Source organism: Scyliorhinus canicula, chromosome 6 (assembly GCF_902713615.1).
Source record: "Scyliorhinus canicula chromosome 6, sScyCan1.1, whole genome shotgun sequence".
Classification (NCBI taxonomy): Eukaryota; Metazoa; Chordata; class Chondrichthyes; order Carcharhiniformes; family Scyliorhinidae; genus Scyliorhinus; species Scyliorhinus canicula.
Window position 1 is genome coordinate 150,999,175 of NC_052151.1, and position 27,628 is coordinate 151,026,802.

The window sequence follows — 27,628 nt, forward strand, 5'->3', positions numbered from 1 at the left end:
ATGAATTCACCTGATTCTAACTGTAAGGGACCTACATTTGTCTTCACCGGTCTTTTTCTCTTCACATATCTATAGAAGCTTTTGCAGTCAGTTTTTATGTTTTCTGCAATAAGCGATTTTCATTTCATTTCTTTTCAGTTATACAGGGCCTCGGTGAGGCCACGCCTTGAGAATTGTGTGCAGTTTTGGTCTCCTAGTTTGAGGAAGGACATTCTTGCTATTGAGGGTGTCCAGCGAAGCTTCACCAGACTAATTCCTGGGATGGCAGGACTGACATATGAAGAAAGACTGGATTGACTGGGCTTGTGCTCACTGGAGTTTAGAAGAATGAGAGGTGATCTCATAGAAACATATAAAGTCCTGATGAGACTGGACAGGCTAGGTATGGGAAGAATGTTCCCGATATTGGGGACGTCGAGAACTAGTGGTCACAGCCTAAGAATAAGGGGTAAGCCATTCGGGACTGAGATGAGGAAGAACTTCTTCTCTCAGAGAATTGTGAAGTTTGGAATTCTCTACCACAGAAAGCTATTGGATATATTTAAGAGGGAGCTGGATGTGGCCCTTGCGGCTAAAGGGATCAAGGGATATGGAGGGAAAGTGGGAATGGGATACTGAATTTGCATGATCAGCCATGTTCATATTGAATGGTGGTGTAGGCTCGAAGGGCCCAATGGTCTATTCCTGCACCTATTTTCTATGTTTCTCTGTATTAACATCCTTCACTGCTTTGATACTGCTGTATTCTCCATTTGCTGCCCTCTTTGCTCCAGCACTGATTGGTACAATTTCTGCAATTAATAATTATAACCTTTTATTGTCACAAGTATAAAGTTACTATGAAATGCCCCTAGTCGGGTAAGCTGGTACGGAAATTGAACTCGCACTGCTGGCCTTATTCTGCATCCCAAACCAGCTGTCTAGCCCACTGAGCTAAACCAGCCCCTATACCCCTCCCCATTGCAATTCCTTTCACTTTATTATCCCTCCCTGTTTTCAAAAACTTAGTGATTAACTCTCTTCTCATCACTTCTTTCTGCCCCAGCTGTTGACTCCATTCTATTTATCCTCATGTTGATTATTGTGTAATGAAGCAGGGTTAATTAGTAATGTCATAGTAAAAGATCCACTGGGAAATAGTGATCATAATACCATTGAATTCCAAGTTAAATTTGAAAATGACATGCTCCAATCGCGAGCAAGAATAAACAAAGGCAGATTTCCAGTGGCGGCCTTGGAGTGAGTGGTTGCACATTTGCCAGCTCCCGCTCACGGCGGTTTTTTTGGATTTTTTACCCATTCGTAGGGTGAACGTTTTGATGAAAAAGGGTGCAGGAGTGATTGGAGAAAGTGAGACTCCACTGGTGGGGCTGGTGGATGGATCCACAGACCAGAAGTTGGTCGAAAAGAAGGGAGCATGAAAATGAAATGAAAATTGCTTATTGTCACATGAAGTTACTGTGAAAAGCCCCTAGTCATCACATTCCGGCATCTGTTCGGGGAGGCTGGGATGGTAATTGAACCGTACTGCTGGCCTGCCTTGGTCTGCTTTCAAAGCCAGTGATTTAGCCCTGTGCTAAACCAGCTCCAGCATTTGGAGCAGAAGAACTTTGTGCAGGTTAAGTTGGCGGAGGGTAAAGGGCCTGTCCTGCTCTGCCAAGTGGTCGACGGAGCAACTGGTGAACTTCTTAAATGAAAAGTTTTGCCAGCAGAGGAGGAAAGCCCAGGAGGATCTGGCCAGAGCAGTAGAGCCTCGGAAAGTGGGAATTGACCGCATGGAGCAGAGGATGCAGTCCCAGGGCCTGGCGATTCGGAAAGTGGAGGAGATGGTGGGGGAGCACGAGGAACAGCTCTCCTCGTTGGCGGTCGAGATGGGTGTGATGCGAGAGACCCAAAAGTGGCTGAAGGAGAAGGTGGAGGAGTTTGAGAACTGCTCCAGGAGAAAAAATTCTGCGAATTGTGGGGATGCCGGAAGGCATCGAGGGAGCACAGGGTGGCACGTATGTGGCTAAGATGCTGGAAACGCTGATGGGGGAGGGGGCTTTCTATTGGCCCCTGGAGGTTAACCGAGTGCACAAGACACTGATGAGGAATCTGCAGTCGAGCGAGCCACCGAGGACGTTGGTGGTGTGGCTGCACAGTTTCCTGGACAAGGAAAAGGTTTTGAGATGGGCGAGGCAGACGAGGAGGTGCACCTGGCAAGGGAACGAGCTGCAGGTATATCAGGACCTGGGCACAGACCTGGCAAAGAGGCGGGCTGGGTTTAACCGGGTTAAGGCTGCCCTCTTTAAGGGGGTGAAGTTTGGGATATTGTACTGGGACTACGGCGCTGAGGACCCAGGTTCGAATCCCGGCTCTGGGTCACTGTCCATGAGGAGTTTGCACGTTCTCCCTGTGTCTGCGTGGGTTTCACTCCCACAGCCCAAAAGATGTGCAGGTTAGGTGGATTGGCCATGCTAAATTGCCCCTTAATTGGAAAAAAAATAATTTAAATAAATTTATTTAAAAAAAGAACTAAAGGTCTCAAAATAACGAGGAAATTGATATCAGCAGAGATCAAGTATTGGAGAACCTTAAGGGGCCAAAATCTGACACAAATTCAGGGTCTAATGGCCTACAGGGTAGGGTTCTAAATGAGATAGTGGATGTGTTAGCTATGATTTTCCAAAATTCCTTTGATTCAGGAATGGTCCCATTATATGATAAGTTGGCAAATGTTCAAGAAAGGAGATGGAGAAAAAACGACAGGCCAGTTACCCTAACGTCAGTTGATGGGAAAATGCTGGGATCTATTATTAAGAAAGTCCTAACAATGCATTTAGAAAAACCATAGTATGATCACAACATAGTATGATCAGAAGTGGAATTCTGCTTGCCAAATTTAATAAGAGTTTTTTGAGGATGTAACTTGTAGGGTAAATAAAAGGATACCAGTAGACGTAGTATACCTGAATTTCTGAAAGGCATTCGATAAGGTGCCACACAAATGGTTAGTTATTAAGCAAGATAAAGGCTCAAGGAGCTGGGGGTGATATATTGGCATGGACAGAGGATTGATTACTGGATAGAAAGCAGAAAGTGGGCATTAATGGGGCTTTTTCAAGTTGGCAGGCAGTAGCAAAATGCTGTTTTCTTTTTATTGCTTTTGCTTCTTTAAAGTTGCAGTTAGGTAGAACTGCGGTATCGTATTTCAATCCTACTGACAACACAACTACTGTAATTATGACAGACATCTCCTTAACAGATATCACATCATAGGCAGGTATTTCCCTTACCGAACGAGTCTGTTTGCGATTGCAGCACCCCAGCCTCCTTGATCAAAGGAACGCTAGGGAGCAATAAGAATACAGTTGCACAATTAGACAATCAAAATAATTCTGATTTTGCTGCAACTTTTCAGCATCACATCACATCACAGTACATTTCACAGGGAGCTCAGGCAGCACAAATGGTTTAAATCAGACTTTCCTCTCTTCCTCCAGCCCACCACCCGGGTGAAATGAGAATGCCATATTCTATGGTGTGGGTTGTTATACTGCAGGTAATTGCTGAAACTTCCTGTGATGGAGTTAAAGCTGAGGCTTAAATTTAAAGCTTTAGAGTGAGTTGAACTCCATTCCTGCCTGAAACCACACCAAAAAATGCTGGAAACACTGAGCACGGTAGAAACACCTGGGGTTGCCATCGAGGGTGGTGAGCATGTCTATAGCAATTCCATTGGAAAGAACCTTGTGGATTCTTGAGCTATAAATGATCAAAACATATTAATCAGCATGACCTCAAGCCTCAAACCACTTGTCCCAGGCTGGAATGAAGTGATTAAAAGAGTTTTATTTGATAGTGTTGCTACAAGTGAATCACCATCAGAAACAACCGAGCAAAGGTGGCAGATTCAAAGTCTGGGCAGAATAAAAAGCAGAGCAGAGAATAATTAAATGACTAATGAAGGAAAAATTAGAGTATGCGAGAAAGCTAGCTACAAATATAAAATAAGATGGTAAGACTTTCTGTAGATACTTTAAAAATAAACAAATGAACAAAGTGAGCATTGGTCCTGTAGGAAGTGGGTCAGTTGAATTAATAATGGAAAATAAGGAGATGGCAGATGAATTCAACTCGTATTTTACATCGGTCTACGCTATAGAGGACACGAGTATCATCCTGGAAGTAGCTGTAAATCAGAAAATGGTAGGGAGGGAGGAACTCAGGAAAATTACAATCACTGGGGAAGTAGTACTGAGCAGATTGTTGGAGCTGAGGGTTGACAAGCCCCTGGTTTCTGGTGGACAACATCCTCGGGTCTTAAAAAAAGTGGTTAGTGAGATAGGTGATGCACTGATTTTATTTTTTTTAATTTCCCTAAATTCGGGGACAGTTCCATGAGATTGGAAAATAGCAAATGTAACTCCTTTATTCAAAACGGGAAACAGAAGGCAGGAAACTACAGGGCACTTAGCATAACATCTGTCTTATGTGCTGTGGATAAAGGGGAACCAGTGGATGAACTGTACTTAAGATTCCCAAAAAGCATTTGGTAAGGTGCCACATCAAAGGTTATTGCGTAAAATAAAAACTTATGGTGTAAGGGGTAACAAATTGACATGAACTGAAGATTGGCTAGCAAAGTGAAAACAGAGTGTTGGCATCAATGGGTCTTTTTCCGGGTTGGCAGGATACGATGAGTGGTGTGCCACCGGGGATTGATTCAGGAATCTCAGCTCTTTTACAATTCATATAAACAGCTTGGATGAAGGGGCTGAAGGTGTGGTCGCTAAATTTGCTGATGACACAAATACAGGTAGGAAAGAAAATTATGAAGCGAACATAAGGAAGCTACAAAGGGACGTAGATAGGCTAGGTGAGAGGGCAACAATCTGGCAAATGGAGCGGAATGTGGGAAAATGTCCATTTTTGCAAGAAGAATAAGAAAGCATTTTTATCTCATTGGTGGCAGATTGTAGAGCTCTCAGGTGCAGAGTGATCTGGGTGTTCAACTGCATGAATCATAAAAGGTGAGTATAGAGATACAGCAAATAATTAGGAAAGCTAATAGAATGTTATTGTTTATTGCGAGGGGAATTGAATACAAGAGTAGAGAAATTATGCTTCAGTTACAGGGCTTTGGTGACACCACATCTGGAGTATTGTGCACAGTATTAGTCTCCTTATTTAAGGAATGATGTAAATGCGTTGGAAGCAGTTCAGAGAAGGTTTACTAGATTAATACCTGGAATGGGCGGGTTCAATTATGAGGAAAGGTTGGACAGGTTAGGCTTGTATCTGCTGGAGTTTGAAAGAGTAAGAGGTGACTTGATTGAAACTGATAAAATCCTGAGGGGTATTGACAGGGTGGCTGTGGAGAGGATGTTTCCTCTTTTGGGAGAATCTTGGAGTCACTGTTTAAAAATATTGGCGGGATTCTCTGTTGCCCAACCGCAAAATCGTAATCGGCAATCGGGCAGAGAATCGATTCCGATACCGGAACCGGGGCTGGCGCTGGTTTGACGCGGGTTTGCGATTCTCTGACGCTCCAAACCGGTGACATCGTGATCCGCGCCATGCGCAGTCGCAATGCTGTTAGTGTCCCATCGGCCAGCCCACCCACAATGCTCTACCCCCGATGGGCCGAGTTCCCGATGGCGCGGGGCACATGGGGTCTGAGACGACGTGCCGGCTGCAGGCTGTCCAGCACCATCACACTCGGCTGGGAACCGTGCAGCTGGCCAGGGGAGAGTCTGCCAGGGCTGGGGGGGGAGCTGGTGTGGGGTGGTCGGGGGGGGGCAGGCTGTGGGTCGCGGTCAGCAGGTTAGATTATGAGCACGGCTGGCGCCATGTCGTACAGCATGACCGGTTGAGGATGTCAGCTGTGCTCATATGCGGCACGGGACCCAGTCATTCTCCGGCCGTTCTCGAAGCGTTCCGTGGGCGTTTCACGTAGCGCCAGTGCTGGTCCCTCACTGGTACCAGAATCGGCACCTGCATCAATTTTTTTTTACATGAACCTCCCGCGGGTTCGCTGTTGGAGCCGGCACTTAGCCCCAGCAACAGAATAATCCCACCCAAGGAGTTTCCGTCATAGAACATAGAACAGTACAGCACAGAACAGGCCCTTCGGCCCTCGATGTTGTGCCGAGCAATGCTCACCCTACTCAAACCCACGTATCCACCCTATACCCGTAACCCAACAACCCCCCCCCCCTTAACCTTACTTTTTAGGACACTACGGGCAATTTATCATGGCCAATCCACCTAACCCGCACATGTTTGGACTGTGGGAGGAAACCGGAGCACCCGGAGGAAACCCACGCACACACGGGGAGGACGTGCAGACTCCACACAGACAGTGACCCAGCCGGGAACCAAACCTGGGACCCTGGAGCTGTGAAGCATTTATGCTAACCACCATGCTACTGTGCTCTTCATAGACGGAGATAACAATTTGTTTCTTCTCAAAGGCTCCTGAGTGTTTGGAACACCCTTCCTCAAAAGGCAGTGGAAGCAGAGTCTTTGAATATTTTTAAGGCCGAGCTAGATAGATTCTTGATAAGCAGAGGAGTTAAAGGTAGGTGGGAATGTGGGGTTGAGGTCGCAATCGCATCAGCCATGATCTTATTGAATAGTGGAGCAGACTCAAGCGATTGAGTGGCCGACTCTTGCTCCTAAATTGTGTGTTTGTATATTCCAATTGCAGCAAATGGACGTGGAAACAATGTGAGTCAGCATAGCCAACTAGGGCGTTGATGTGGATGATGGGATATCAGTGATACAGCATTACAGTTGGTTATCAGCAAGTCTGGTTTTGCAAGTATTTTGCGATTGTTCATTCACTCAGATAAATACCAGATTCCTGGCATCCCGGGTCATTATACACACAGGAACAGAAGAAGGAACAGGACAAGGCGATTAGCAGATCAAGGAACCAAAAAATAAGTCAAGTGGAGGAACTTAGTGGATTGATAGTAATGGAGAAAGGAATGAGATTTAAGATAGACCAATTATCAGAGTCTAATGGTTTTGAAATTAGAGTATTAAAAGAAACAGCTGGGGAAACTAAAAGGACAATGGATAAAATATTTATAAAACTTAAGTACAAAAAGATATGGGGGACTGGAACTACTTTGTAGCTGTTCAAGAAGTCGGCTGGAGTGTGATGGCAACCAAATGTTCAATATCATTACTTGATCTCCCCACCCAGCCACTGTCTCAAGTAATCTTGGCAACCTATTCAATAGTGAGATGCTGATCCCATATCCTATACAACCTGTCCTGTGGTGAGTAGGAGCACCCGACATGTGGAGTGAGGTGGGAAGGGATCACCCTACCCTGGGGGAGTGAAGTGGGTACGATCACCCTGTCCTGGGGACTGAGGTGGGGTGGAATCACCCTGTCCTGGGGAATGAGGGTGAGGTGGGGTGGGGTCACCCTGTCCTGGGGAATGAGGGTGAGGTGGGGTGGGATCACCCTGTCCTGAGGAATGAGGGTGGGGTGGGATCACTCTGTCCTGGGGAATGAGGCTGAGGTGGGGTGGGATCACTCTGTCCTGGGGAATGAGGGTGAGATGGGGTGGGATCACTCTGTCCCGGGGAATGAGGGTGAGGTGGGGTGGGATCACCCTGTCCTGAGGAATGAGGGTGGGTGGGATCACTCTGTCCTGGGGAATGAGGGCGAGGTAGGGTGGGATCACTCTGTCCTGGGGAATGAGGGTGAGATGGGGTGGGATCACTCTGTCCTGGGGAATGAGGGTGAGATGGGGTGGGATCACTCTGTCCTGGGGAATGAGGGTGAGATGGGGTGGGATCACTCTGTCCTGGGGAATGAGGGTGAGGTGGGGTGGGGTGGGATCACTCTGTCCTGGGGAATGAGGGTGGGGTGGGGTGGGGTGGGGTGGGATCACTCTGTCCTGGGGGGTGGGGATGGGGAGGATCACTCTGTCCTGGGGAGTGGGGGTGGGGAGGATCACTCTGTCCTAGGGAGTGAGGATGAGGGGAATCATCCTGTCCTGGGGTGGGATCACTCTGTCCTGGGGAGTGGGGGTGGGGAGGATCACTCTGTCCTAGGGAGTGGGGAGGATCACTCTGTCCTGGGGTGGGATCACCCTGTCCTGAGGAATGAGGGTGGGTGGGATCACTCTGTCCTGGGGAATGAGGGTGAGATGGGATGGGATCACTCTGTCCTGGGGAATGAGGGTGAGATGGGGTGGGATCACTCTGTCCCGGGGAATGAGGGTGGGTGGGATCACTCTGTCCTGGGGAATGAGGGTGAGATGGGATGGGATCACTCTGTCCTAGGGGGGTGGGGAGGATCACTCTGTCCTGGGGGGTGGGGATGGGGAGGATCACTGTCCTGGGGGGGTGGGATCACTCTGTCCTAGGGGGGTGGGGATGAGGGGAATCATCCTGTCCTGGGGAGGATCACCCGGCCTGAGTGGGTCGCCCAGTGACCAGCCCAGAAGGGGAGGTGAAGCCTCGGTTCAGGGTTGAAGCTGGAGCCGGGGCCTCCTACCTGAGTGATGGAGTCTCCGAATAAAATGACTCGGGGCCACAGGAGCCCAAAGGCCGACATGGTCCTGGGAACGGGCGGTGCTGGGCCGCACTCCTTCCCCTGGAAGCGGGAGGGGCGGAGTGGCCGAGCTGGGCGTCCCCCCGCCAGGCAGGGGGCTGGGCCGCCAGGCAGGGAGCCGGGGCTGGGCCGCCAGGCAGGGAGCCGGGGTTGGGGCTGGGCCGCCAGGCAGGGAGCCGGGGTTGGGGCTGGGCCGCCAGGCAGGGAGCTGGGGCTGGGCCGCCAGGCAGGGAGCCGGGGTTGGGGCTGGGCCGCCAGGCAGGGAGCCGGGGTTGGGGCTGGGCCGCCAGGCAGGGAGCCGGGGTTGGGGCTGGGCCGCCAGGCAGGGAGCCGGGGTTGGGGCTGGGCCGCCAGGCAGGGAGCCGGGGTTGGGGCTGGGCTTCCAGGCAGGGAGCCGGGGTTTCATCCCGTCTGGATTTGCTCTATTTTAAGTAAAACCTCTAATTTCTAACCCACTTTATGACAGTGGCGAGAGGAACACATTATCCGTCGGTTTTAAATATATTTGTAAATGGTACAGCAGTACAGGAAAGGATGCCATTTACACAATATTTCAGAGGTTTATTTTCCATTGATTTCCTTTCAGAAATGTGTAGGGCCACAATGCAGGAGTAAGTTGAGACCTGACAAAGAGTGTGTAACATACTTTGGATGGACACATGATTTTGGCCCCATGATTTCCAAAAATATTCCACTGCGAGAGTTTTATTTGCCTCATTATCTGAATCTATCATAGTCCAGAACTCTGAAGAAATCAGAATAACACAGGCCGCCAGACCTGCTTAATGTTTCCAGCACTTCCTGTTTTGTTTTCAGATTTCCAACATCCACAGTATTTTATTTCATTATAGACTAATTTAAAAAGAACATCTTTTTATTCTCATTTTCAACATTTTCATCAAATAAACAAAAGAAAAAAAAACAAAAACAAATGCAATAACAATCCCCCCAAACAAAAACAGCACTCCGCACTATAGACCAAAACATCCACCCGCACATTGCAGCTTAAAAAAAATTTAACAGTGAATCAGTAAACAGTGTAATCAAAAACAACCCCCCCTTAATATTCACTGGTAAACACATCTCGAAAGTGCATAATAATAATCTTTATTGTCACAAGTCAGCTTACATTAACACTAATGAAGTTACTGTGAAAAGCCCCTAGTCACCACATTCCAGCGCCTGTTCGGGTACATGGAGGGAGAATTCAGACTCCATACAGACAGTGACCCATGCGGGAATCAAACCTGGGACCCTGGCGCTGTGAAGCTACTGTGGTACGGTGCCACATAAACAGTCCCCATTAATTGTAGAACCCTTCCTTTATCCCCTGATGGGCCAGCAATTGTACGAGAGACGAGTTGCTTTACAAAAGTCAGGCTTTAATAAACTAAAACATAGCCCTGCGGTCATCTAACAATAAAATGGACAACTGCGGGGCGTTTGACTATTTATACCTCGGCAATGGAGGCGTGGTTAACTCAGCCTCTCGACCAATCGGTCAAGAGGCACATGACTGACCAGGGCCAATGGTAAGCCGGTGTTCTGTCCCAATGGCAGACAGGTATGCAAATCATATTACCACATCCCCCTCGCGAGAGTCAGAAATTCAAATAGATCCCCCCACCAAGCCGAGGCCCAGGGCGGAGAAGCTGACCACCCCAACAGGACCCACCTCTGGGCAATCAGCAAGGTAAAGGTTAAATCTGCCCCTGCACCCGCCTGCATATCTGGCCAGTCCAACACCACAAAAATGGCATAGAACATTACAGCGCAGTACGGGCCCTTCGGCCCTCGATGTTGCGCCGACCTGTGAAACCATCTGAAGCCTATCTGACCTACACTATTATAGAACATAGAACATTATCTGGGGGTTCTGCTTCCAAGTTCACATGTAGTACCCCTGAGATGACATTGAAAACCTCCCTCCAATACTTCTCCAGCTTCGGTCCAAAACATATGTACATGGTTTGCGGGGCTCCTCCCATAGCGCTCACATACATCCTTCACTCCCTCATCCTTGCCTCGTGAGGTGTGCCCTATACACAACCTTCAGCTGAGGAAGCCCCAACCTCGTGCACGAGGTTGAGGGGTTCACCCTCCAGAGCATCTCACAGCACAAACCGTCTTCCATAGCCTCTCCAACTCTTCCTCCCACTTGGCTTTGATCCCCTTCATGGACACCCCGTCCTTCTCTAAAATATTCCTGTAGATTCCCTCATCCCCTTCTCCATTCCCTCTGCCATCAATACCTCTTCCAACAATGAGGGGGTCGGGGCCATCGAGAAGCTCTGAACCTCCTTCCTAGCAAACTCTCCCAACCTCGCAAAACGTTTCTACCCCCCCCCCCCCCCCCCTCCCTCCCTGGTACAGGTCTTTTACCATGTTTCCCCCTCTCCTCCCATCTCCAAAACCTCCTGTCCAGCCTTCCCGGCTCAACCTTATGGTTCCCCCTAATCGGCATCTCCCCGACCCAGCCCCCAGCTTAAAACCCGCCTACCTGCCGGCCTCCCTGCAGGACCACCTTCCTAACCCTGGCTACCCTCCCCACCCCCAACCACCCAAATAAACAAAGTGATTGAATTATCCACTTCCTTAAAAAAAACCTTTGACAAAACGACCGGCAAGCACTGAAATAGAAACAGAAATCACGGCAACACATTTATTTTAATCGCCTGCACCCGACCTGCCAGTGACAGAGGGAAGTTATTACACCGTGCCAAAACCGCTCTCACCCTCCCCACCAAGCTACAATGCCCCCCCCAGCCCCACGCCACCTGCATCCCCAAATACCTGAAGTGGTTCTGGATTGGATTTGATTATTGTCACGTGTACTTTGGTACAGTGAAAAGTATTGTTCAGTGTACAGTGCAGACAGATTAATCCGTACATGAAAAGAAAATACATAGGGCAAACATAAAATACACAATGTAAATACATAGACACAAACATCGGGTGAAGCATACAGGAGTGTAGTACTACTCAGTAGAGAAGATGTGTGAAGAGATCAGATCAGTCGTTTAGGAATCTGGTAACAGTGGAGAGGAAGCTGTTTGTGTGTGTTCTCAGACTCAGCCCTGATTATATATGCTCTATATAAATAAAACAATAAATCGTCCGCATACAGATACCTTGGGCTGGATTCTCCAAAAATGGGGCTATGTAAAAACGCTGGAGTTTCATTCCAGACTATCCTGAAAAAAATAAAGAGCAATTCACTTACCTGCAGGGGCTGGCAGTGCCTCATGTAGCTTTAGCTGCGGATATGGGCCGCCGCCCTTCCGGTTCAGAGTTCGCGCATGTGATTGGCGGCGGACTCCTGCCGCCGCGCCAAACGCGATGGCGGATTCGGACCACGGACCAGGAAACAAGGTCCCACCAATCTGCCCCATGCCGCTTCATCTGACCCGCCCGATTGCTGCCCCAGCCGCTCATAAGGCCCCACCCCCCCAGTGCTGGATCCACCCGACCCCCACCAGGGCAGCCGCGGACTGAGTCCCCGACGTGGCTAAAACCATGCCGTTGGAAACTCGGCCGGTTGGGACCGGAGTATTGCTGGGAGGGCTCCTGGCAATGGCCCCCCAGCCATGCATTGTGATTCGCGGGTAAGCGATTCTCCAGGGACTGGAGAATCGCGGGAGCGGCACCAGGCCCGATTCTCGCGCCAAAGTAGATTCTCCGCCCCGTGCCAAACGTGATTTCAGGGCAGGGCTGTGGAGAATCAAACCCCCATATTCCAACCCACCCCGTACTATTCCTTTCCACAGTCCCAAGCTCCTTAAAGCGATGGCCAAAAGCTCTAACGTTAATGCAAATAGCAGAGGGGACATAGTACACCCCTGCCTGGTTCCCCAGTGCAGAGCAAAGTACCCCAAACTCATATTGTTTGAGCGGACACTCGCCATCAGTTCCTTATGTAATAGCCATACCCATTCCATAAATCTTGGCCAGATCCTAAATCTCTCAAGAACCCCCATCAAATACCCCATTTTACTCGATCAAATACCTTTTCTGCATCCAACGCAACCACCATCTCCGTCTCATTTCCCTCAGCCAATGTCATGATTACATTTAATAACCTCCTAATATTTGAGAACAGCTGCCTTCCTTTCACAAACCCTGTCTGGTCCTCCCCATCACCTTCAGGAGGCACCCCCTCCAACCGAGCCTCCAGTACCTTCATCAATATCTTTGTGTCAACATATAGGCCTGTACGACCCACACTCCGTTGGGTCCTTATCTTTCTTTAACAGCAAGGTGATGGAGGCCTGCCCCACTGTTTGTGGCAGCACCCCCTTCCCCATCGCCTCCTCAAACATCCCCAAGATCAGCAGCGCCAATTTGTCCTTAAATTTCTTGTAATTCTCCACTGGGAACCCATCCAGCCCTGCCACCTTCTCCCACTGCATCCTCCCAATTGCCTCCTTTACGTCCTGCTCCCCACGACCTCTCCAGTGTGGCCGCCTTTCTCCTCCAGTCTCGGATACTCCAATCTGTCCAAGAACCCCCGATCCTCCCTCAGTGGTTCCAACCTACAAATTTTCATAAAACTCCTCAAAAATCTTATTAATCTGTTCTGGGGCCACCACCAATTTTCCTGTCCCATCATGCACCTGGACAATTTCCCTCACCACTGCCTCCCTCCGAAGTTGGCCTGCCTTCTCCCCATACTCATAAATCACACCCCTCGCCCGCCTCAGTTGGCGCACCACTTCCCCGTGGGCAACTGATCAAAGCTAGCCTGAAGTTCCCTCCTTCTGTCCAAAAGCGCTGGATCTATATCCCCACGTACCTCCTATCCACCTCCATCTCCTCTTTATCCACCTTGGCCTTAAACGATAACACTTCTCCCCTCACTACCACTTTCAGGGCCTCCCATATCACTGCCTGCGATACTAACCCCTGTAGTTAAAGCCCACGTAAATTCTCAATCACCTTCCCGATATTCTTCAAAATCTTTGGTCTCCCAGCAACCCCACATCCACTCTCCACCCTGGTCTCTGCGCTACCCCTTCTCCAGGACCATGTCCACCCAATGCAGCACGTGATCCGAGATTGCTATCGCTGAATACTCTGATCCCCCTACCCCCCAGCCAGCAATGCCTGCCTTACTACAAAAAAAAAATCTATCCTCAAATAAACCTTATGAACTGAGGAGAAAATTATATACTCCCATTCCCTCGGGTGCAAGAACCTCCACGGGTCCACGCTTCCCATTTCCTTTGTAAGCCCCGTCAGCACCTTCGCCTCTCTTTCTCTTCCCCCCCCCCCCCCCGCCCGCACTGGGCAAGCGAGTGTGACTGTCACCTATCCATCACTGGCTCTTGCACCAAACATCCAATCCCCTCCCACTATTAGCTATTACGAATCCTGGTCCAGAATGGCCCCAAATACCTTCCTCACAAATCCTGCATCATCCCAGTTAGGACCATACAAACTTGCCAAAGCCACCAACCTCCCCTCCAATGCCCCTGTCACTATCACATATCTACCACCCTGGTCAGCCACCACCTTCTCCATCTGGAACCTCACTCTCTTACCGACCAAAACCGTGACTGGCCGCGCCCTGCTGTCATCAAACCGCTCCCCCCTCCCAGAATACCCCCATCCACTTCCTCTGGAAAACACCTCACCCAGTATGGGTCCACTCCCCCAACATTTCACACCTCCTAGGTTCATCGAAACCTGTTCGACCAGGTTCCAATTACCACAGCCCCATCCCCCTCCACCACACTCCCGTTCACTAGCCAGCTTGAGCTTGCTAGTGTGGAAGCCCCTGCCTAGGCCCCACTTCCCTCTCCGTTCCCAGGAAAACAAAGAAATTCCTTTCAAACAAACAAACCCAATGCATATACACAAACCCTATAAAACCATCACTGCAAAATACCGTGCCCAAATAGGCAACTTCACCCCATTGAACACCATGAAATAAAAAAATGGAACTATATACAATCTTCCACCCACCCCCCCCCCCCCCCCCCCCACCCTCAGTCCAAGACGAATCCTCAGTCCCATTTCTCACTTCTGCCCCAGTCCTTCCAACTTCACAAACGCCTCGGCTGCTTCAATTGTCTTGAAATAAAAGTCTTTGGAGTTCTCGGTAACCCTCAACTTAGCTAGGTACACTACGTCGAACCACACATCATTATTATACAGTGCCGTCTTCACATAGCCGAAGGCTGCCAGGCCCCTTGCCAACTCCACGGTTAAGTCCTGGTATAAACGTATACCAGCTCTAGTCCACTACTCCTCTTGCTTCTGCTTTGCCCTACTCAGGACCTTCTCCTTCATGTGGTACCTATGGAAACAAATAATCACCGCTCTTGGCAGCTCATTCATCTTTGGTTCAGGCCTCAATTATTTTTCTTCTCTTTTTTTATAAATTTAGAGTACCCAATCCGCAATTTAGCGTGGCCAATCCACCTACCTGGACATCTTTGGATTGTGGGGGCGAAACCCATGCCAACACGGGGAGAATGTGCAAACTCCACCCGGACAGTGACCCACAGCCGGGATCGAACCTGGGACCTTGGCATTGAGGCAGCAACGCTAACCACCGCGCCACCTGGTCTAGGCCTCAATGACTGATGTGCCCGATTCAGTTCATACTGGGAGGGATCTTCCACATCCTCCAGCAGCAGCTTGGCAATGTACTCAGTCACCCTTGGGCCCTTCACTCCTTCGGGCAGGTCCACGATCCTCAGATTTTGCAGCCGAGATCTGTTTCCAGATTGTTTTTCTCATTCACTCCCATCAGTTTCTCACCCTGCTCCCGCACCTCGGCCGATGTCTTCGAAACTGCCGCCTTCACCGGGGAAATCGCCTCCTCCACCAGCACCTTTAGTGCCACCACCATCTCCTTCCTCATCACCTCCATGTGCTTTGCAAACTGTTTTTCAAATTCCACAACCATCACCTCAGTCATCTTTTCTGCCGTGAACAGTGCGGCTCCACCCAGCGACCCAGCCTCCGCCATCTTTCCAGTTGCCAAGTTGACCCTTTTTGCTCGACAGTGAACCTTCATTGTTTCCCTTCTTCACGGCAGATTTTTCTTCCTGCACTTATTGTCAAAAAACTGCCCCTGGCACCCGGCCTTAAATTCTAAAAAAACAAGCCCTGAGCAAGAGCCACCCAACATGCCGCCACCGGAAGTCCTTTATTATAGACTAATTGATTGACATGATTAATCAACAACATACAATTACTGAGAAGCTAGATGATTTATTTTCTTCTAATAATTCTTGTTACTATATTTGTGCTTGCAATGAATATGGTACATTCCACTGACATGTAATGAACATTAGTCTAATATGTTTATTTTTGGATGGGGTGGCGTGGTGGCGCAGTGGTTAGCACTTCTGCCTACGGCGCTGAGGACCGAAGCTCGATCCTGGTGCTGGGTCACTATCTGTGTGGAGTTTGCACATTCTTCCCACAACCCAAAGATGTGCAGGTTAGGTGGATTGGAGACACTAAAACTGCTCCTTTATTGTAAAAAATAATTGGATACTCTAAATTGATTTTAAAAAGTTTATTTCTTGAAAAAAATCTTTAATTGTCTGAACCAGACTGTATGACAATATAATGCATGGCCAAAGAAATAAAAATAATTAAAAAACATCAGTGTAGAGTTTTACAATCACAAAGTATAGTACACGACAAAAAAGGATCAACTTGTTCAAAATATTTATTTTTGTAGAAACTGGAGTAATTTTTTAAAACATCTGCTTCCATCTTACTATGCATCCAACAAACAAAACAGTTCTAATCATCCAAGGCTACGCCATTTGTTATTCACCATCATCTTACCACTCATTCAAGACAGTCTTCAGGAAAACAATGATGCATCATTGCAAAGTCTCTAATAATGGACCTTTTGTCTCTGCATTCGTCTCTGCAATATCAGCCTAAAGGATGCAATTTGCTAATTTTTTTTCTGTTAAAGAGATACTGGTGCATGTCCAAAACTTTTCAAGTTATTCAGGTCTCACACATCCTGACTCGAAACTGTATCGATATTCCTTCATCGTTGCTTGGTCAAAATCCTGGAACTCGAGACCTAACAGTTCTGTGGATCAACCTTCATTGTGAAAGCTCACCACCACCACTTTCTCAAGAGTAATTAGGGGTCGGCAATAAATATTGGCCTTGCCAGCGAAGTACACATCCCATGAATGAATAAAAAGAAACTAAATTGAATCATTTGCAGCATTGGGTTCAGCAGAACAAGTGCAGAGGATGTGATTAAAACTCTACATCCTACAATCAGAAAACACAAGTAGAGCACAGTTCACATTTACCACGGTCCTTCACAATTTCAAGAGAGTGCTGGGTGTATTGTTTCATAAAGTCGCTGCACTGCGACTTCCACCATTTCTCGAAGTGGTTCATCCTCCACACTGCCCTCTTCACACACAACCATCTGTGTGGAAAGAAATAGGAATAGAATTAGAAATACTTTAAAAGAGGGGTGCATGAGCAGCTACTTTTAAAATAAAACTTTGCTTCATCTTTCTTCAAAACCGTTAAAATTCCACTTGAATGAAAATATAAAATTTATTTCTTCGCCCATGGGTCAATCTGAAAGTGCTTTGATCCATGCTACTTCCTTTAGAGTCCTCACTGTTGGATCCTGCACTGATTTCACTCGAGAGATTGTTGCTAAGATAGGCTGCCACAGGTGAGGTAAATAAACTTAGGAATCTAGAACGTTTAAAAAAATTACAGTCTAGATGGAATACATCACAATTAAAGAATTACGTCTCAACTTAACACTTAACAAATTGATATAGGTTGGAAGTTGATTTGTTTTTAAATGGTTATTTATTGGGATTTTCAAGTTTTTTTTTACAAAAAATCACATCAAACAAAAAAGCAAAAAGCACCAGAAAGATAGCTATACGTGTCAATGTATAGCAGGTGCAGCACAAAACATTAATCATTACATAATTGGGCTAAATCACTGGCTTTGAAAACAGACGTAGCAGGCCAGCAGCACGGTTCGATTCCCGTAACAGCCTCCCCGAACAGGCGCCGGAATGTGGCGACTAGGGGCTTTTCACAGAGGCCGACATCAACATTAGGAGAAACGGCTGACTTCTGCCTAAAGGGGTGTCCAACAAACCCCAATCCTCAACAGGATAATACAGTCAAGCTAGACCTGAAGAAGAAAAGGAGCAACCAAAAGTAAAAACAAACTCTAACTTGAACATAGCGAGGAAAGAACATACCACACACACCACCTACTCTTTCCCCATATCCGGTTCTGCTCATCCTCCCTCCAATGATATATTAGGATAAAGAAACTGTGCGTATTTCCCAAAATCAATATTCAGCGGAACATGATAAAACCTTATTAAATCAAGATAAACAACAGTGCCAGACACCACACCCAAAATATTTACTTCCCTGCAAACAGATAAATTGACAACATTAACAGACAACAACATAATTATCAGGGAGTAAAGTCCAGGATAACAACTGAGGAATGAGTCAGTCATCAGGATAAAGACCACTCCAATGGCTCATGTAGAAAATAGATATCAAGAATAAAGCAGGATCTGAAACATACAGCACTCTTTAGAATCTTCCAAGGATTCCATCGTCGGAACATGAGCCTCATCACCTCCAACATGTTGACTTGTCTCAACCCAGGAGCTCAATTACCTAGACTCCAGCAGAGGGAGGGGGGGGGGAATGACCAGGCCACCTGAGGCGACCCCAACCTCTCTCGATAGACACCAGGACCACACAGACTAGAGGCTGGAAAGCCAACACAACCCCAGGCGCTTTGGAAGCAGAATTAAACATGCTACATAGAATTTGAGCTGCCTGGCCTCGAAATCGACATTCCTGAAACATACAGTCAGTTCTCAAACTCAGATGCCACCTCATAGAGACACCAGGCATCGCCAGGCTCTTCACCGGTTCCCCCTCATCCTCACCTGAACTTCTCAGGATGGATGACAAGACATGCAACAGGAACTCAACTGCGCGGAGGCGAGCTTCCATCAGAGACAGTGCGCTCTCTGCTACAGCGCTGAGGGCCCGGGTTCGATACCGGCCCCGGGCCACTGTCTGTGTGGAGTTGCACATTCTCCCCGTGTTTGCGTGGGTCTCACGCCCACAACCCCCAATGATGAGCAGTGTAGGTGGACTGGCCACGCTAAATTGCCCCTTAATTGGAAAGAAACCCAGAAATGGGTACTTTAAATTTATTTTAAAGAAGAACCTCCCGGTGCTCCACCACCGACTCCATAAAGATGTCTCACAATTCTTAAAATTGGGATTTAACATCCTGCACCACAGAGCCAAGACTATCGGACAGATAATCTTCATCGCTAGCAGCCATCATCCATCGGTGAGAAGGAAACCTCTCAAAGGCAACTGTGCCACCAAGGACCAGGCTCCACCCCAGCCACCACAAATCAACGAGGGATTAAAGTATATTGTCTTGACTTAAAAGTGCTGAAACGTTGATCAAATAATATAATAATCTTTATTGTCAGAAGTAGGCTTACATTAACACTGCAATTAAACTACTGCGAAAATCCCCTCGCTGCCAAACTCCGGCACCTGTTCAGGTACAATGAGGGAGAATTCAGAATGTCCAATTCACCTAACAAGCACATGTTTCGGGACTTGTGGGAAGAAACTGGAGCATCCAGAGGAAACCCATGCAGACGAACGTGCAGACTCTGCACAGACAGTGACCCAAGCGGGAATCAAACCTGGGACCCTGGAATATCGGCACATAGTAAAAGCCATGTAAACCGATAAAAGACATAAAAGAGGTATTCACAGGAATAAAATCAAAGATTGAAAAATGAGCTGAGCCGGACCTCGCAAAATCGCAATTGCTCCCGCACTCACATCACGTGATTTCCTGGAAGTTAATTTAAGGACAAATTCTATATTTTAAACAAAAAGGTTCCAAACCAAACAAGGGAGGGTAAAATTATGACGATCTTAAATTGACTTTTCATTAATCTTCAGCAATCCTTGAAAAATTATTTAAAATGTTTGTGCTAATCAAGCTAATTTATAACAGCAATGGGGAACAACACATCAAAACACAGCACCAAATACTTACAGATCAGGTACATCTAGAGCGAAAGGTAGTGTAAAACTCTCCAGCAGTGATCAATAATTTACTTTAATCTCAACCCCAGCACAGACAAGATGCAACACATCCATTTAATTAAAGCTGCATTCTATCCTTCGCCCAGCATAGCTGTTCAATTAAATCTGAATTATGGGCAATTTTGTGTTGGAGCGACTGAACTCATTCTACTTGGGACACTCAGTAGGTAGGGAGGAGGCTTTAGTTTATTAGTGCTAGTTTACGTTTATTTTGGAAATTTTTTTTATTGAGTTTTCATATTTTATATCCAACAATTTATAAATTATCATAGAATCCCTACAGTGCAGAACAGGCCATTTGGCCCAACAAATCTGCACCAACCCTTTGAATGATCACACAATCTAGGTCCAATCCCCCACCCTATCCCCATAATCCCAACAAGGGAAATTTAGCATGGACAATCCACCTATCCTGTACATCTTTGGACTGTGGGGCGGGCAGCACGGTGGCTCAGTGGGTTAGCACTGCAGTCTCACGGCGCTGAGGTCCCAGGTTCGATCCCGGCTCTGGGTCACTGTCCGTGTGGAGTTTGCACATTCTCCCTGTGTTTGCGTGGGTTTTGCCCCCACAACCCAAAGATGTGCAAGGTAGGTGGATTGAACACGCTAAATTGCCCGTTAATTGGAAAAAATTAATTGAGTACTCTAAATTTAAAAAAAATAAATCTTTGGACTGTGGGAGGAAACCGGAGGAACCCCACGCAGACACGGGAAGAATGTGCAAACTACACACAGTCACCAGAGGTCAGAATCGAACCCAGGTCTCTGGTGCTGTGAGGCAGCAGTCCTATCCACTGTGACACCCGGTCGCCGTATACACACACAATCAGAAAAAATGTGCAAAAGCCAACAAGAATATTTACAAGTGAGCCTCTTCATAACAACAACTGTGGCCGTGACCTCCCTTTAATCAGCATACATATTTTACATTCCCCATTATGGCTGAGACACATATTTACAGGCCTTTATATACAATTTGGTTTGGGTCTTAGCTTGCCATCGGCCCCAGTCCCTTGCGGCTTTGTCCCCCTGCTCATTTGAGTTCTGGTTAGGTGCACATTTTACTTAAACATATAACTAGAGTGACACAATTACATTAGGTCGGAGTGGTGTACAAATAATCATTAAAATTCTAACATTAAGCTACTGTCAGATTAAGCTTGAGAAAAGGTAACATGTTAGTTCTCTGGTGCAGTTAAGGGATTGGAAATATGGGAGAGGCAATATCTGTAAAAAGACAACGAATCCAAAAAGCTGTAACCAGTATCATATAAATAGCCTTGGACAGTTCTAATCTTCTTTTGGATACATCTGTAGGTTTATTATTTTCTGTACATGTAAGTTGACAAAATGGTTTATGTTATGTCTGGAGACTGTGTGGTGGAGCCTTTTGAGTCTTTGGTACATCTTAGTTAATAATACCTAAAGTAAGTCAAAGAGTGACGGTTCTGGATGAGAGGATGGTTCTTTAGCTGAATTTAACAGTGAGGCCATTGTGAGGTTAGAAGAAACAGTACGGTGGGAGAAACAGAAAACGTAGATCAACTGACTATACTGCGCATTCTTCTACAGCAGCATCTTATCTACTCCCAGTGTCAACTCCAAAAATGTCTGTTCACCTAACATTAATAAACCTGCTAAGTGTTTGCTTTTGTATCCCAAACTCACTGTTGACATATAGGCACAGTGCTTTGCAATATTAGGAAAAATACATTCCCAACACTACAATCTGTTATTATGCAAAGGAAGTTAGCATCATCAAAGAAAGAAAAATATATTGATATAGTGTCTTTCCCCACCTCAGATGTTCAAAGTGCTTTTACAACCAATAAAATGTAGTTAGTCACTGTTGTGGAAACACGGTAGCTAATATGTGCACAACCAATGGTAATGAGATAATGAACAGATAATCAGATTTGTGATATTGGTTAAGAATAAATAAGTTTTAAAATAAATTTTGAGTACTCAATTCTGTTTTTTCCAATTAAGGGGCAATTTAACGTGGCCAATCCACCTATCCTGCACATCTTTGGGTTGTGGGGGTGAGACCCGCGCAGACACAGGGAGAATGTGCAAACCCCACATGGACAGTGACCCGGGGCCGGGATTGAACCCGGGTCCTGGCGCCATGGGGCAGCAGTGCTAACCACTGTGCCACCTTGCTGCCTCTGTTGAAGGATAAATATTGACCAGGACTCCTTTGTTATTCTTCAGAAAGTGCTACAGGATCTTTTTGTGTCCACCTGAGGGAAAGATGAGACGCAGATTTAATGTCTCAACTGAAGAATAGTATTTCTGACTGTGCAGCACTCTCTCGGTACTACACTGAGATGTCAGCTTAGATAATGTATGTGTCTCGAGCAGACTCGAGCCTATGGCTTTCTGATTTTGGGCGAGAGCACTATCACTGACTCATGGCTGACACCATCGACACACCATTATTATCCACAAAGAACATATGCCAGACAAATCTCTAGATTTCTTTTCAAAAACATGCTTAAAATTAATGGTTCATACCTTTACAACTGAACAATGATGAGTTCAGAATGGACCACAATTATAAAACAAACATTTTGAAACTCTCAAAAATATTTCCTCAAAACAGACTGATCAAGGCAAGAAATAATAAAATGGGAATGCTTTATAAAGACATAATCAATCAAAGGGATTTGAGGACATGGGTTCAAATCACATCTGGAGCTGGTAGATTCGGAATTCAAATTAATAAAAATCTGGAAATGAAAGCCAGTTTCTGTATTGGTGACTGTAGAACGATTATCAATTATAAAAACCCATTCACTAATATCTGGTTCACTAATTTCCTTTGGGGAAGGAAATCTGTCATCTTTACCTGGTCTAGTGATTCGAAACCCACTCTGACAAGTCAATCAGTTCAAGGGCAATTAGGGATGGGTAACAAATACCAGTGACACCAACATCCCAATAAGTGGGATGAAAAGAGCAATACTTGCTTATTACGCATACAAATCTTTAGAAACTAAAGTAATGTAAAGCACTTTACACTCAATGCATTGTTTTATTAATAAATTTAGACTATCTAATTATTTTTTTTTCTAATTAAGGGGTAATGTAGTGTGGCCACCTAACCTGCACACCTTTGGGTTGTGGGGGTGAAACCCACACAGACATGGCAAGAATGTACAAACTCCACACGGGCAGTGACCCAGGGCCAGGATTCAAACCCGGATCCTCAGCGCCATAGTCGCAGTGCTAACCGCTGTGCCACATTCAATGCATTCTTGAAATTTACTAGTTATTCACTATTGCAGTCGTCTTGAGCTCTCTGTTGGTCAGCCCTTGACTCAGTGAAGTCAGTTAATTAAGTCAATTCAGATCTCAACCTAGTCCATAAAAACGATCTCAATGCCAGGAATCCCATATACTGATTCTAACTCTACACATTTCCCACAGGTGCACGATAGATAAGAATGTCTGCAGCACCGCCCTCATGGTTATGTAATCATTGACATGCCTGGACCCATACATAGAAAGGGAGCAGGAAGGTGGGACAAGACTTTGGTAACATGAAAAGAAGGCAAAATAGTTTCTCCCATCTTGTTCATTAAAAATTGCCAGCTCTGGTCAGGAAAGTGGTGAATACTTGCCCGTGTATCCAGAGAAATATTTGCTGCCTTGCCATCAACAGTCACAGAGAGAGTATTGCCGGTGTTAGATTTGGTCACACATTCCTGTCCAAACATATCTCTGAAAGGGGAAAAAAATAAATCAATTGTGCAGGTCAGTAACATTTTCAAAAGAGATGAAGAAAAAAGATATATCACAACTGGGGTGCTCGTTTTGTTCTCAATCCCATTTACACCTATTAAATCAGTCACTGAAGAACATAGAAACCATTGGTAAGACATCAATACTGTTGAGTTCAGCAATAATATTTGAAATATTAATTTCTTTCCGTTAGAAAAAGTTTTTCTTTTCCACGTTTCTTTTTTGCTCTCAGTTTTAGGTAATGTGGCATTTGTCAGAAAGGTGAATGGAAGGAGACTGAAGCAGAAAAAACACACCCCTGCCAAAGACAAATCACAACATCATGGCAGGGGGGTGGGTACCAGAGCAATAGGTCAGAAGGTGAAAACATCGAGGGAGAACTAGGGAATAGGGCCATTATGGCTCTGAGGAAGAGCAGACAGGGAGATGTTGCTGAAATAGCGGGTCTGCTGGCCTGAAGTGCATATATTTTAATACAAGAAGTATAACAGGCAAGGCAGATGAACTTAGAGCTTGGATTAGTACTTGGAACTATGATGTTGTTGCCATTAGAGAGACCTGGTTGAGGCAAGGACAGGATTGGCAGCTAAACATTCCAGCATTTAGATGTTTCAGGCGGGATAGAGGGGGATGTAAAAGGGGTGGCGGAGTTGCGCTACTGGTTAGGGAGAATATCACAGCTGTACTACAGGAGGACACCTCAGAGGGCAGCGAAGCTATATGGGTAGAGATCAGGAATAAGAAGGGTGCAGTCACAATGTTGGGGGGTTTACTACAGGCCTCCCAACAGCCAGTGGGAGATAGAGGAGCAGATAGGTAGACAGATTTTGGAAAGGAGTAAAAGCAACAGGGTTGTTGTGATGGGAGACTTCAACTTCCTCAATACTGACTGGGACTCACTCAGTGCTTGGGGCTTGGACGGGGCAGAGTTTGTAAGGAGCATCCAGGAGGGCTTCTTAAAACAATATGTAGATAGTCCAACTAGGGAAGGGGCTGTACTGGACCTGGTATTGGGGAATGAGCCCGGCCAGGTGTTAGAAGTTACAGTAGGGGAGCATTTCGGGAACAGTGACCACAATTCAGTAAGTTTTAAAGTGCTGGTAGACAAGGATAAGAGTGGCCCGAGGGTGAATGTGCTAAATTGGGGTAGGCTAATTATAACAATATTAGGCAGGAACTGAAGAACCTAGATTGGGGGCGGATGTTTGAGGGTAAATCAACATCTGAAATGTGGGAGGCTTTCAAATGTCAGTTGAAAGGAATTCAGGATCAGCATGTTCCTGTGCGGAAGAAGGATAAATGCGGCAAATTTCAGGAACTTTGGATAACGAGAGGTATTGAAGGCCTCGTCAAAAAGAAAAAGGAGGCACTTGTCAGGGCTAGAAGGCTGGGAACAGACGAAGCCTGTGTGGAATATAAGGAAAGTAGGAAGGAACTTAAGCAAGGAGTCAGGAGGGGTAAAAGGCGTCACGAAAAGTCATTGACAAATAGGGTTAAGGAAAATCCCAAGGCTTTTTGCACGTACATAAAAAGACAGGGACAGGCAGCACGGTGGCGCAGTGGGTTAGCCCTGCTGCCTCACGGCGGCGAGGTCCCCGGTTCGATCCCGGCTCTGGGTCACTGTCCGTGTGGAGTTTGCACATTCTCCCTGTGTTTGCGTGGGTTTCGCCCCCACAACCCAAAGATGTGCAGGCTAGGTGGATTGACCATGCTAAATTGCCCCTTAATTGGAAAAAATGAATTGGGCACTCTAAATTAAAAAAAAAAAAGACAGGGAAAGGGTTGGCCCACTGAAGGATAGGCAAGGGAATCTATGTGTGGAGCCAGAGGAAATGGGCGAGGTACGAAATGAATACTTTGCATCAGTATTCACCAGAGAGAAGGAACTGGTGGATGTTGAGTCTGGAGAAGGGTGTGTAGATAGCCTGGGTCACGTTGAAATCCAAAAAGACGAGGTGTTGGGCGTCTTGAAAAATATTAAGGTAGATAAGTCCCCAGGGCCTGATGGGATCTACCCCAGAATTTTGAAGGAAGCGGGAGAGGAAATTGCTGAGGCCTTGACAGAAATCTTTGGATCCTCACTGTCTTCAGGCGATGTCCTGGAGGACTGGAGAATAGCCAATATTCCTTTTGTTTAAGAAGGGTAGCAAGGATAATCCAGGGAATTACAGGCCGGCGAGCCTTACGTTAGTGGTAGGGAAATTACTGGAGAGAATTCTTCGAGACAGGATCTACTCCCATTTGGACGCAAGTGGACGTATTAGCGAGAGGCAGCACGGTTTTGTGAAGGGGAGGTCGTGTCTCACTAACTTGATGGAGTTTTTCAAAGAGGTCACAAAGATGATTGATGTAGGTAGGGCAGTGGATGTTGTCTAAATGGACTTCAGTAAGGCCTTTGACAAGGTCCCTCATGGCAGACTGGTCCAAAAAGTGAAGTCACACGGGATCAGGGGTGAGCTAGCAGGATGGATACAGAACTGGCTAGGTCATAGAAGGCAGAGAGGAGCAATGGAAGGGTGCTTTTCTGATTGGAGGGCTGGGACTAGTGGTGTTCTGCAGGGATCAGTACTGGGACCTTTCCTGTTCATAGTATATATAAATGATTTGAAGGAAAATGTAACTGGTCGGATTACTAAGTTTGCAGATGACACAGAGGTTGGTGGAATTCCGGATAGCGACGAGGACTGTCAGAGGATACAGCACGATTTAGATCGTTTGGAGACTTGGGCAGAGAGATGGCAGATGGAGCTTAATCCAAACAAATGTGCAGGTAGGAATATACAGTGAATGGTAGAACCCTCAAGAGTATTGACAGTCAGAGAGATATAGGTGTACAGGTCCACAGGTCACTGAAAGGGGCAACACAGGTGGAGTAGGTAGTCAAGAAGGAATACAGCATGCTTGCCTTCATTGGCCGGGGCACTGAGTATAAGAATTGGCAAGTCATCTTGCAGCTGTATAGAACCTTAGTTAGGCCACACTTGGAGTATAGTGTTCAATTCTGGTCGCCACACTACCAGAAGGATGTGGAGGCTTTAAAGAGGGTGCAGAAGAGATTTATCAGGATGTTGCCTGGTATGGAGGGCATTAGCTAAGAGGAGCGGTTGAATAAACCCAGTTTGTTCTCACTGGAACGACCGAGGGTGAGTGGCGACCTGATAGAGGTCTACAAAATTATGAGGGGCATAGACAGAGTGGATAGTCAGAGGCTTTTTCCCAGGGTAGGAGGGGTCAATTACTAGGGGGCACAGGTTTAAGGTGCGAGGGGCAAGATTTGGAGGAGATGTACAAGGCAAGTATTTTACACAGAGGGTAGTAGGTGCCTGGAACTCGCTTCCGGAGGAGGTGGTGGAAGCAGGGACGATAGTAACATTTAAGGGGCATCTTGACAAATACACAAATAGGATGGGAATAGAGGGATACGGACACAGGAAGTGTAGAAGATTTTAGTTTAGACGGGCAGCATGGTCAGCACAGGCTTGGAGGGCCGAAGGGCCTGTTGCTGTGCTGTACTTTTCTTTGTTCTTTGTACTACTGCGGGAAGTGGGTGGGAGAGAAAGAAAAAGAGTGCAGCAAAAGTAGCAGTACTTTCCCTAATACGGAACAATAAAGAACATTCGTCAGCTGCATTGCATGCCTGGTTTAAAAGTGGCAACGGAAGAATTCCACACAATTTGGAAACTTCTGAACATGCTTCCAGGGAAACAAAGTATGCTGGTTGGGGGAGATTCATTTTGGGAGCTGCTTGCCGATGCCCCTGAATTTGATTTGTTCATTGAAGCAAATATATACTCCAAAATAAGGGCCTTTCTAACATCACCTGGCCAGTGAGTAATACTCCTTCTAAGCTGCAGGAGGTTTCCACACAGGCCAAGCCATGTTGACCTTTTAAAAAAATTTTTTTTTTAAATTTAGAGTACTCAATTCATTTTTCCCAATTAAGGAGCAATTTAGCATGGCCAATCCACCTACCCTGAACATCTTTGGGTTGTGGGGGGCGAAACCCACGCAAGCACGGGAAGAATGTGCAAACTCCACACAGACAATGACCCAAAGCTGGGATCAAACCTGGGACCTCAGCACCGTGAGGCAGCAGTGCTAACCACTGCTTCATCGTGCTGCCCCAATGTTGGACCTTTTAAGCTGTTTGCTCATGGTTGTGTGAAACGTTTAAAGAGCA

The 27,628-nt window shown here is 46.6% G+C and overlaps 2 protein-coding genes across 4 annotated transcripts in view; both read right to left on the reverse strand.

Annotated features, from left to right (window-relative positions):
- Nucleotides 1-8,655, reverse strand: part of iah1 (isoamyl acetate hydrolyzing esterase 1 (putative)) — a 29,000-nt gene extending 20,345 nt beyond the window's left edge. The window contains exons 1-2 of the mRNA XM_038800282.1: nt 8,503-8,655; nt 3,276-3,328 (exon numbers count right to left, since the gene is read on the reverse strand). Coding sequence (XP_038656210.1) covers nt 3,276-3,328; nt 8,503-8,562 — 113 coding nt within the window. The 5' untranslated portion in view covers nt 8,563-8,655. The remainder of the gene's footprint in view (nt 1-3,275; nt 3,329-8,502) is intronic.
- A 7,573-nt stretch (nt 8,656-16,228) lies between these two features.
- Nucleotides 16,229-27,628, reverse strand: part of cpsf3 (cleavage and polyadenylation specific factor 3) — a 42,726-nt gene continuing 31,326 nt past the window's right edge. For all 3 annotated transcript variants that reach the window (XM_038800284.1, XM_038800283.1, XM_038800285.1), the window contains 2 exons: nt 23,328-23,427; nt 16,229-16,981 (listed from right to left, as the gene is read on the reverse strand). In XM_038800284.1, coding sequence (XP_038656212.1) covers nt 16,877-16,981; nt 23,328-23,427 — 205 coding nt within the window. In that variant the 3' untranslated portion in view covers nt 16,229-16,876. The remainder of the gene's footprint in view (nt 16,982-23,327; nt 23,428-27,628) is intronic.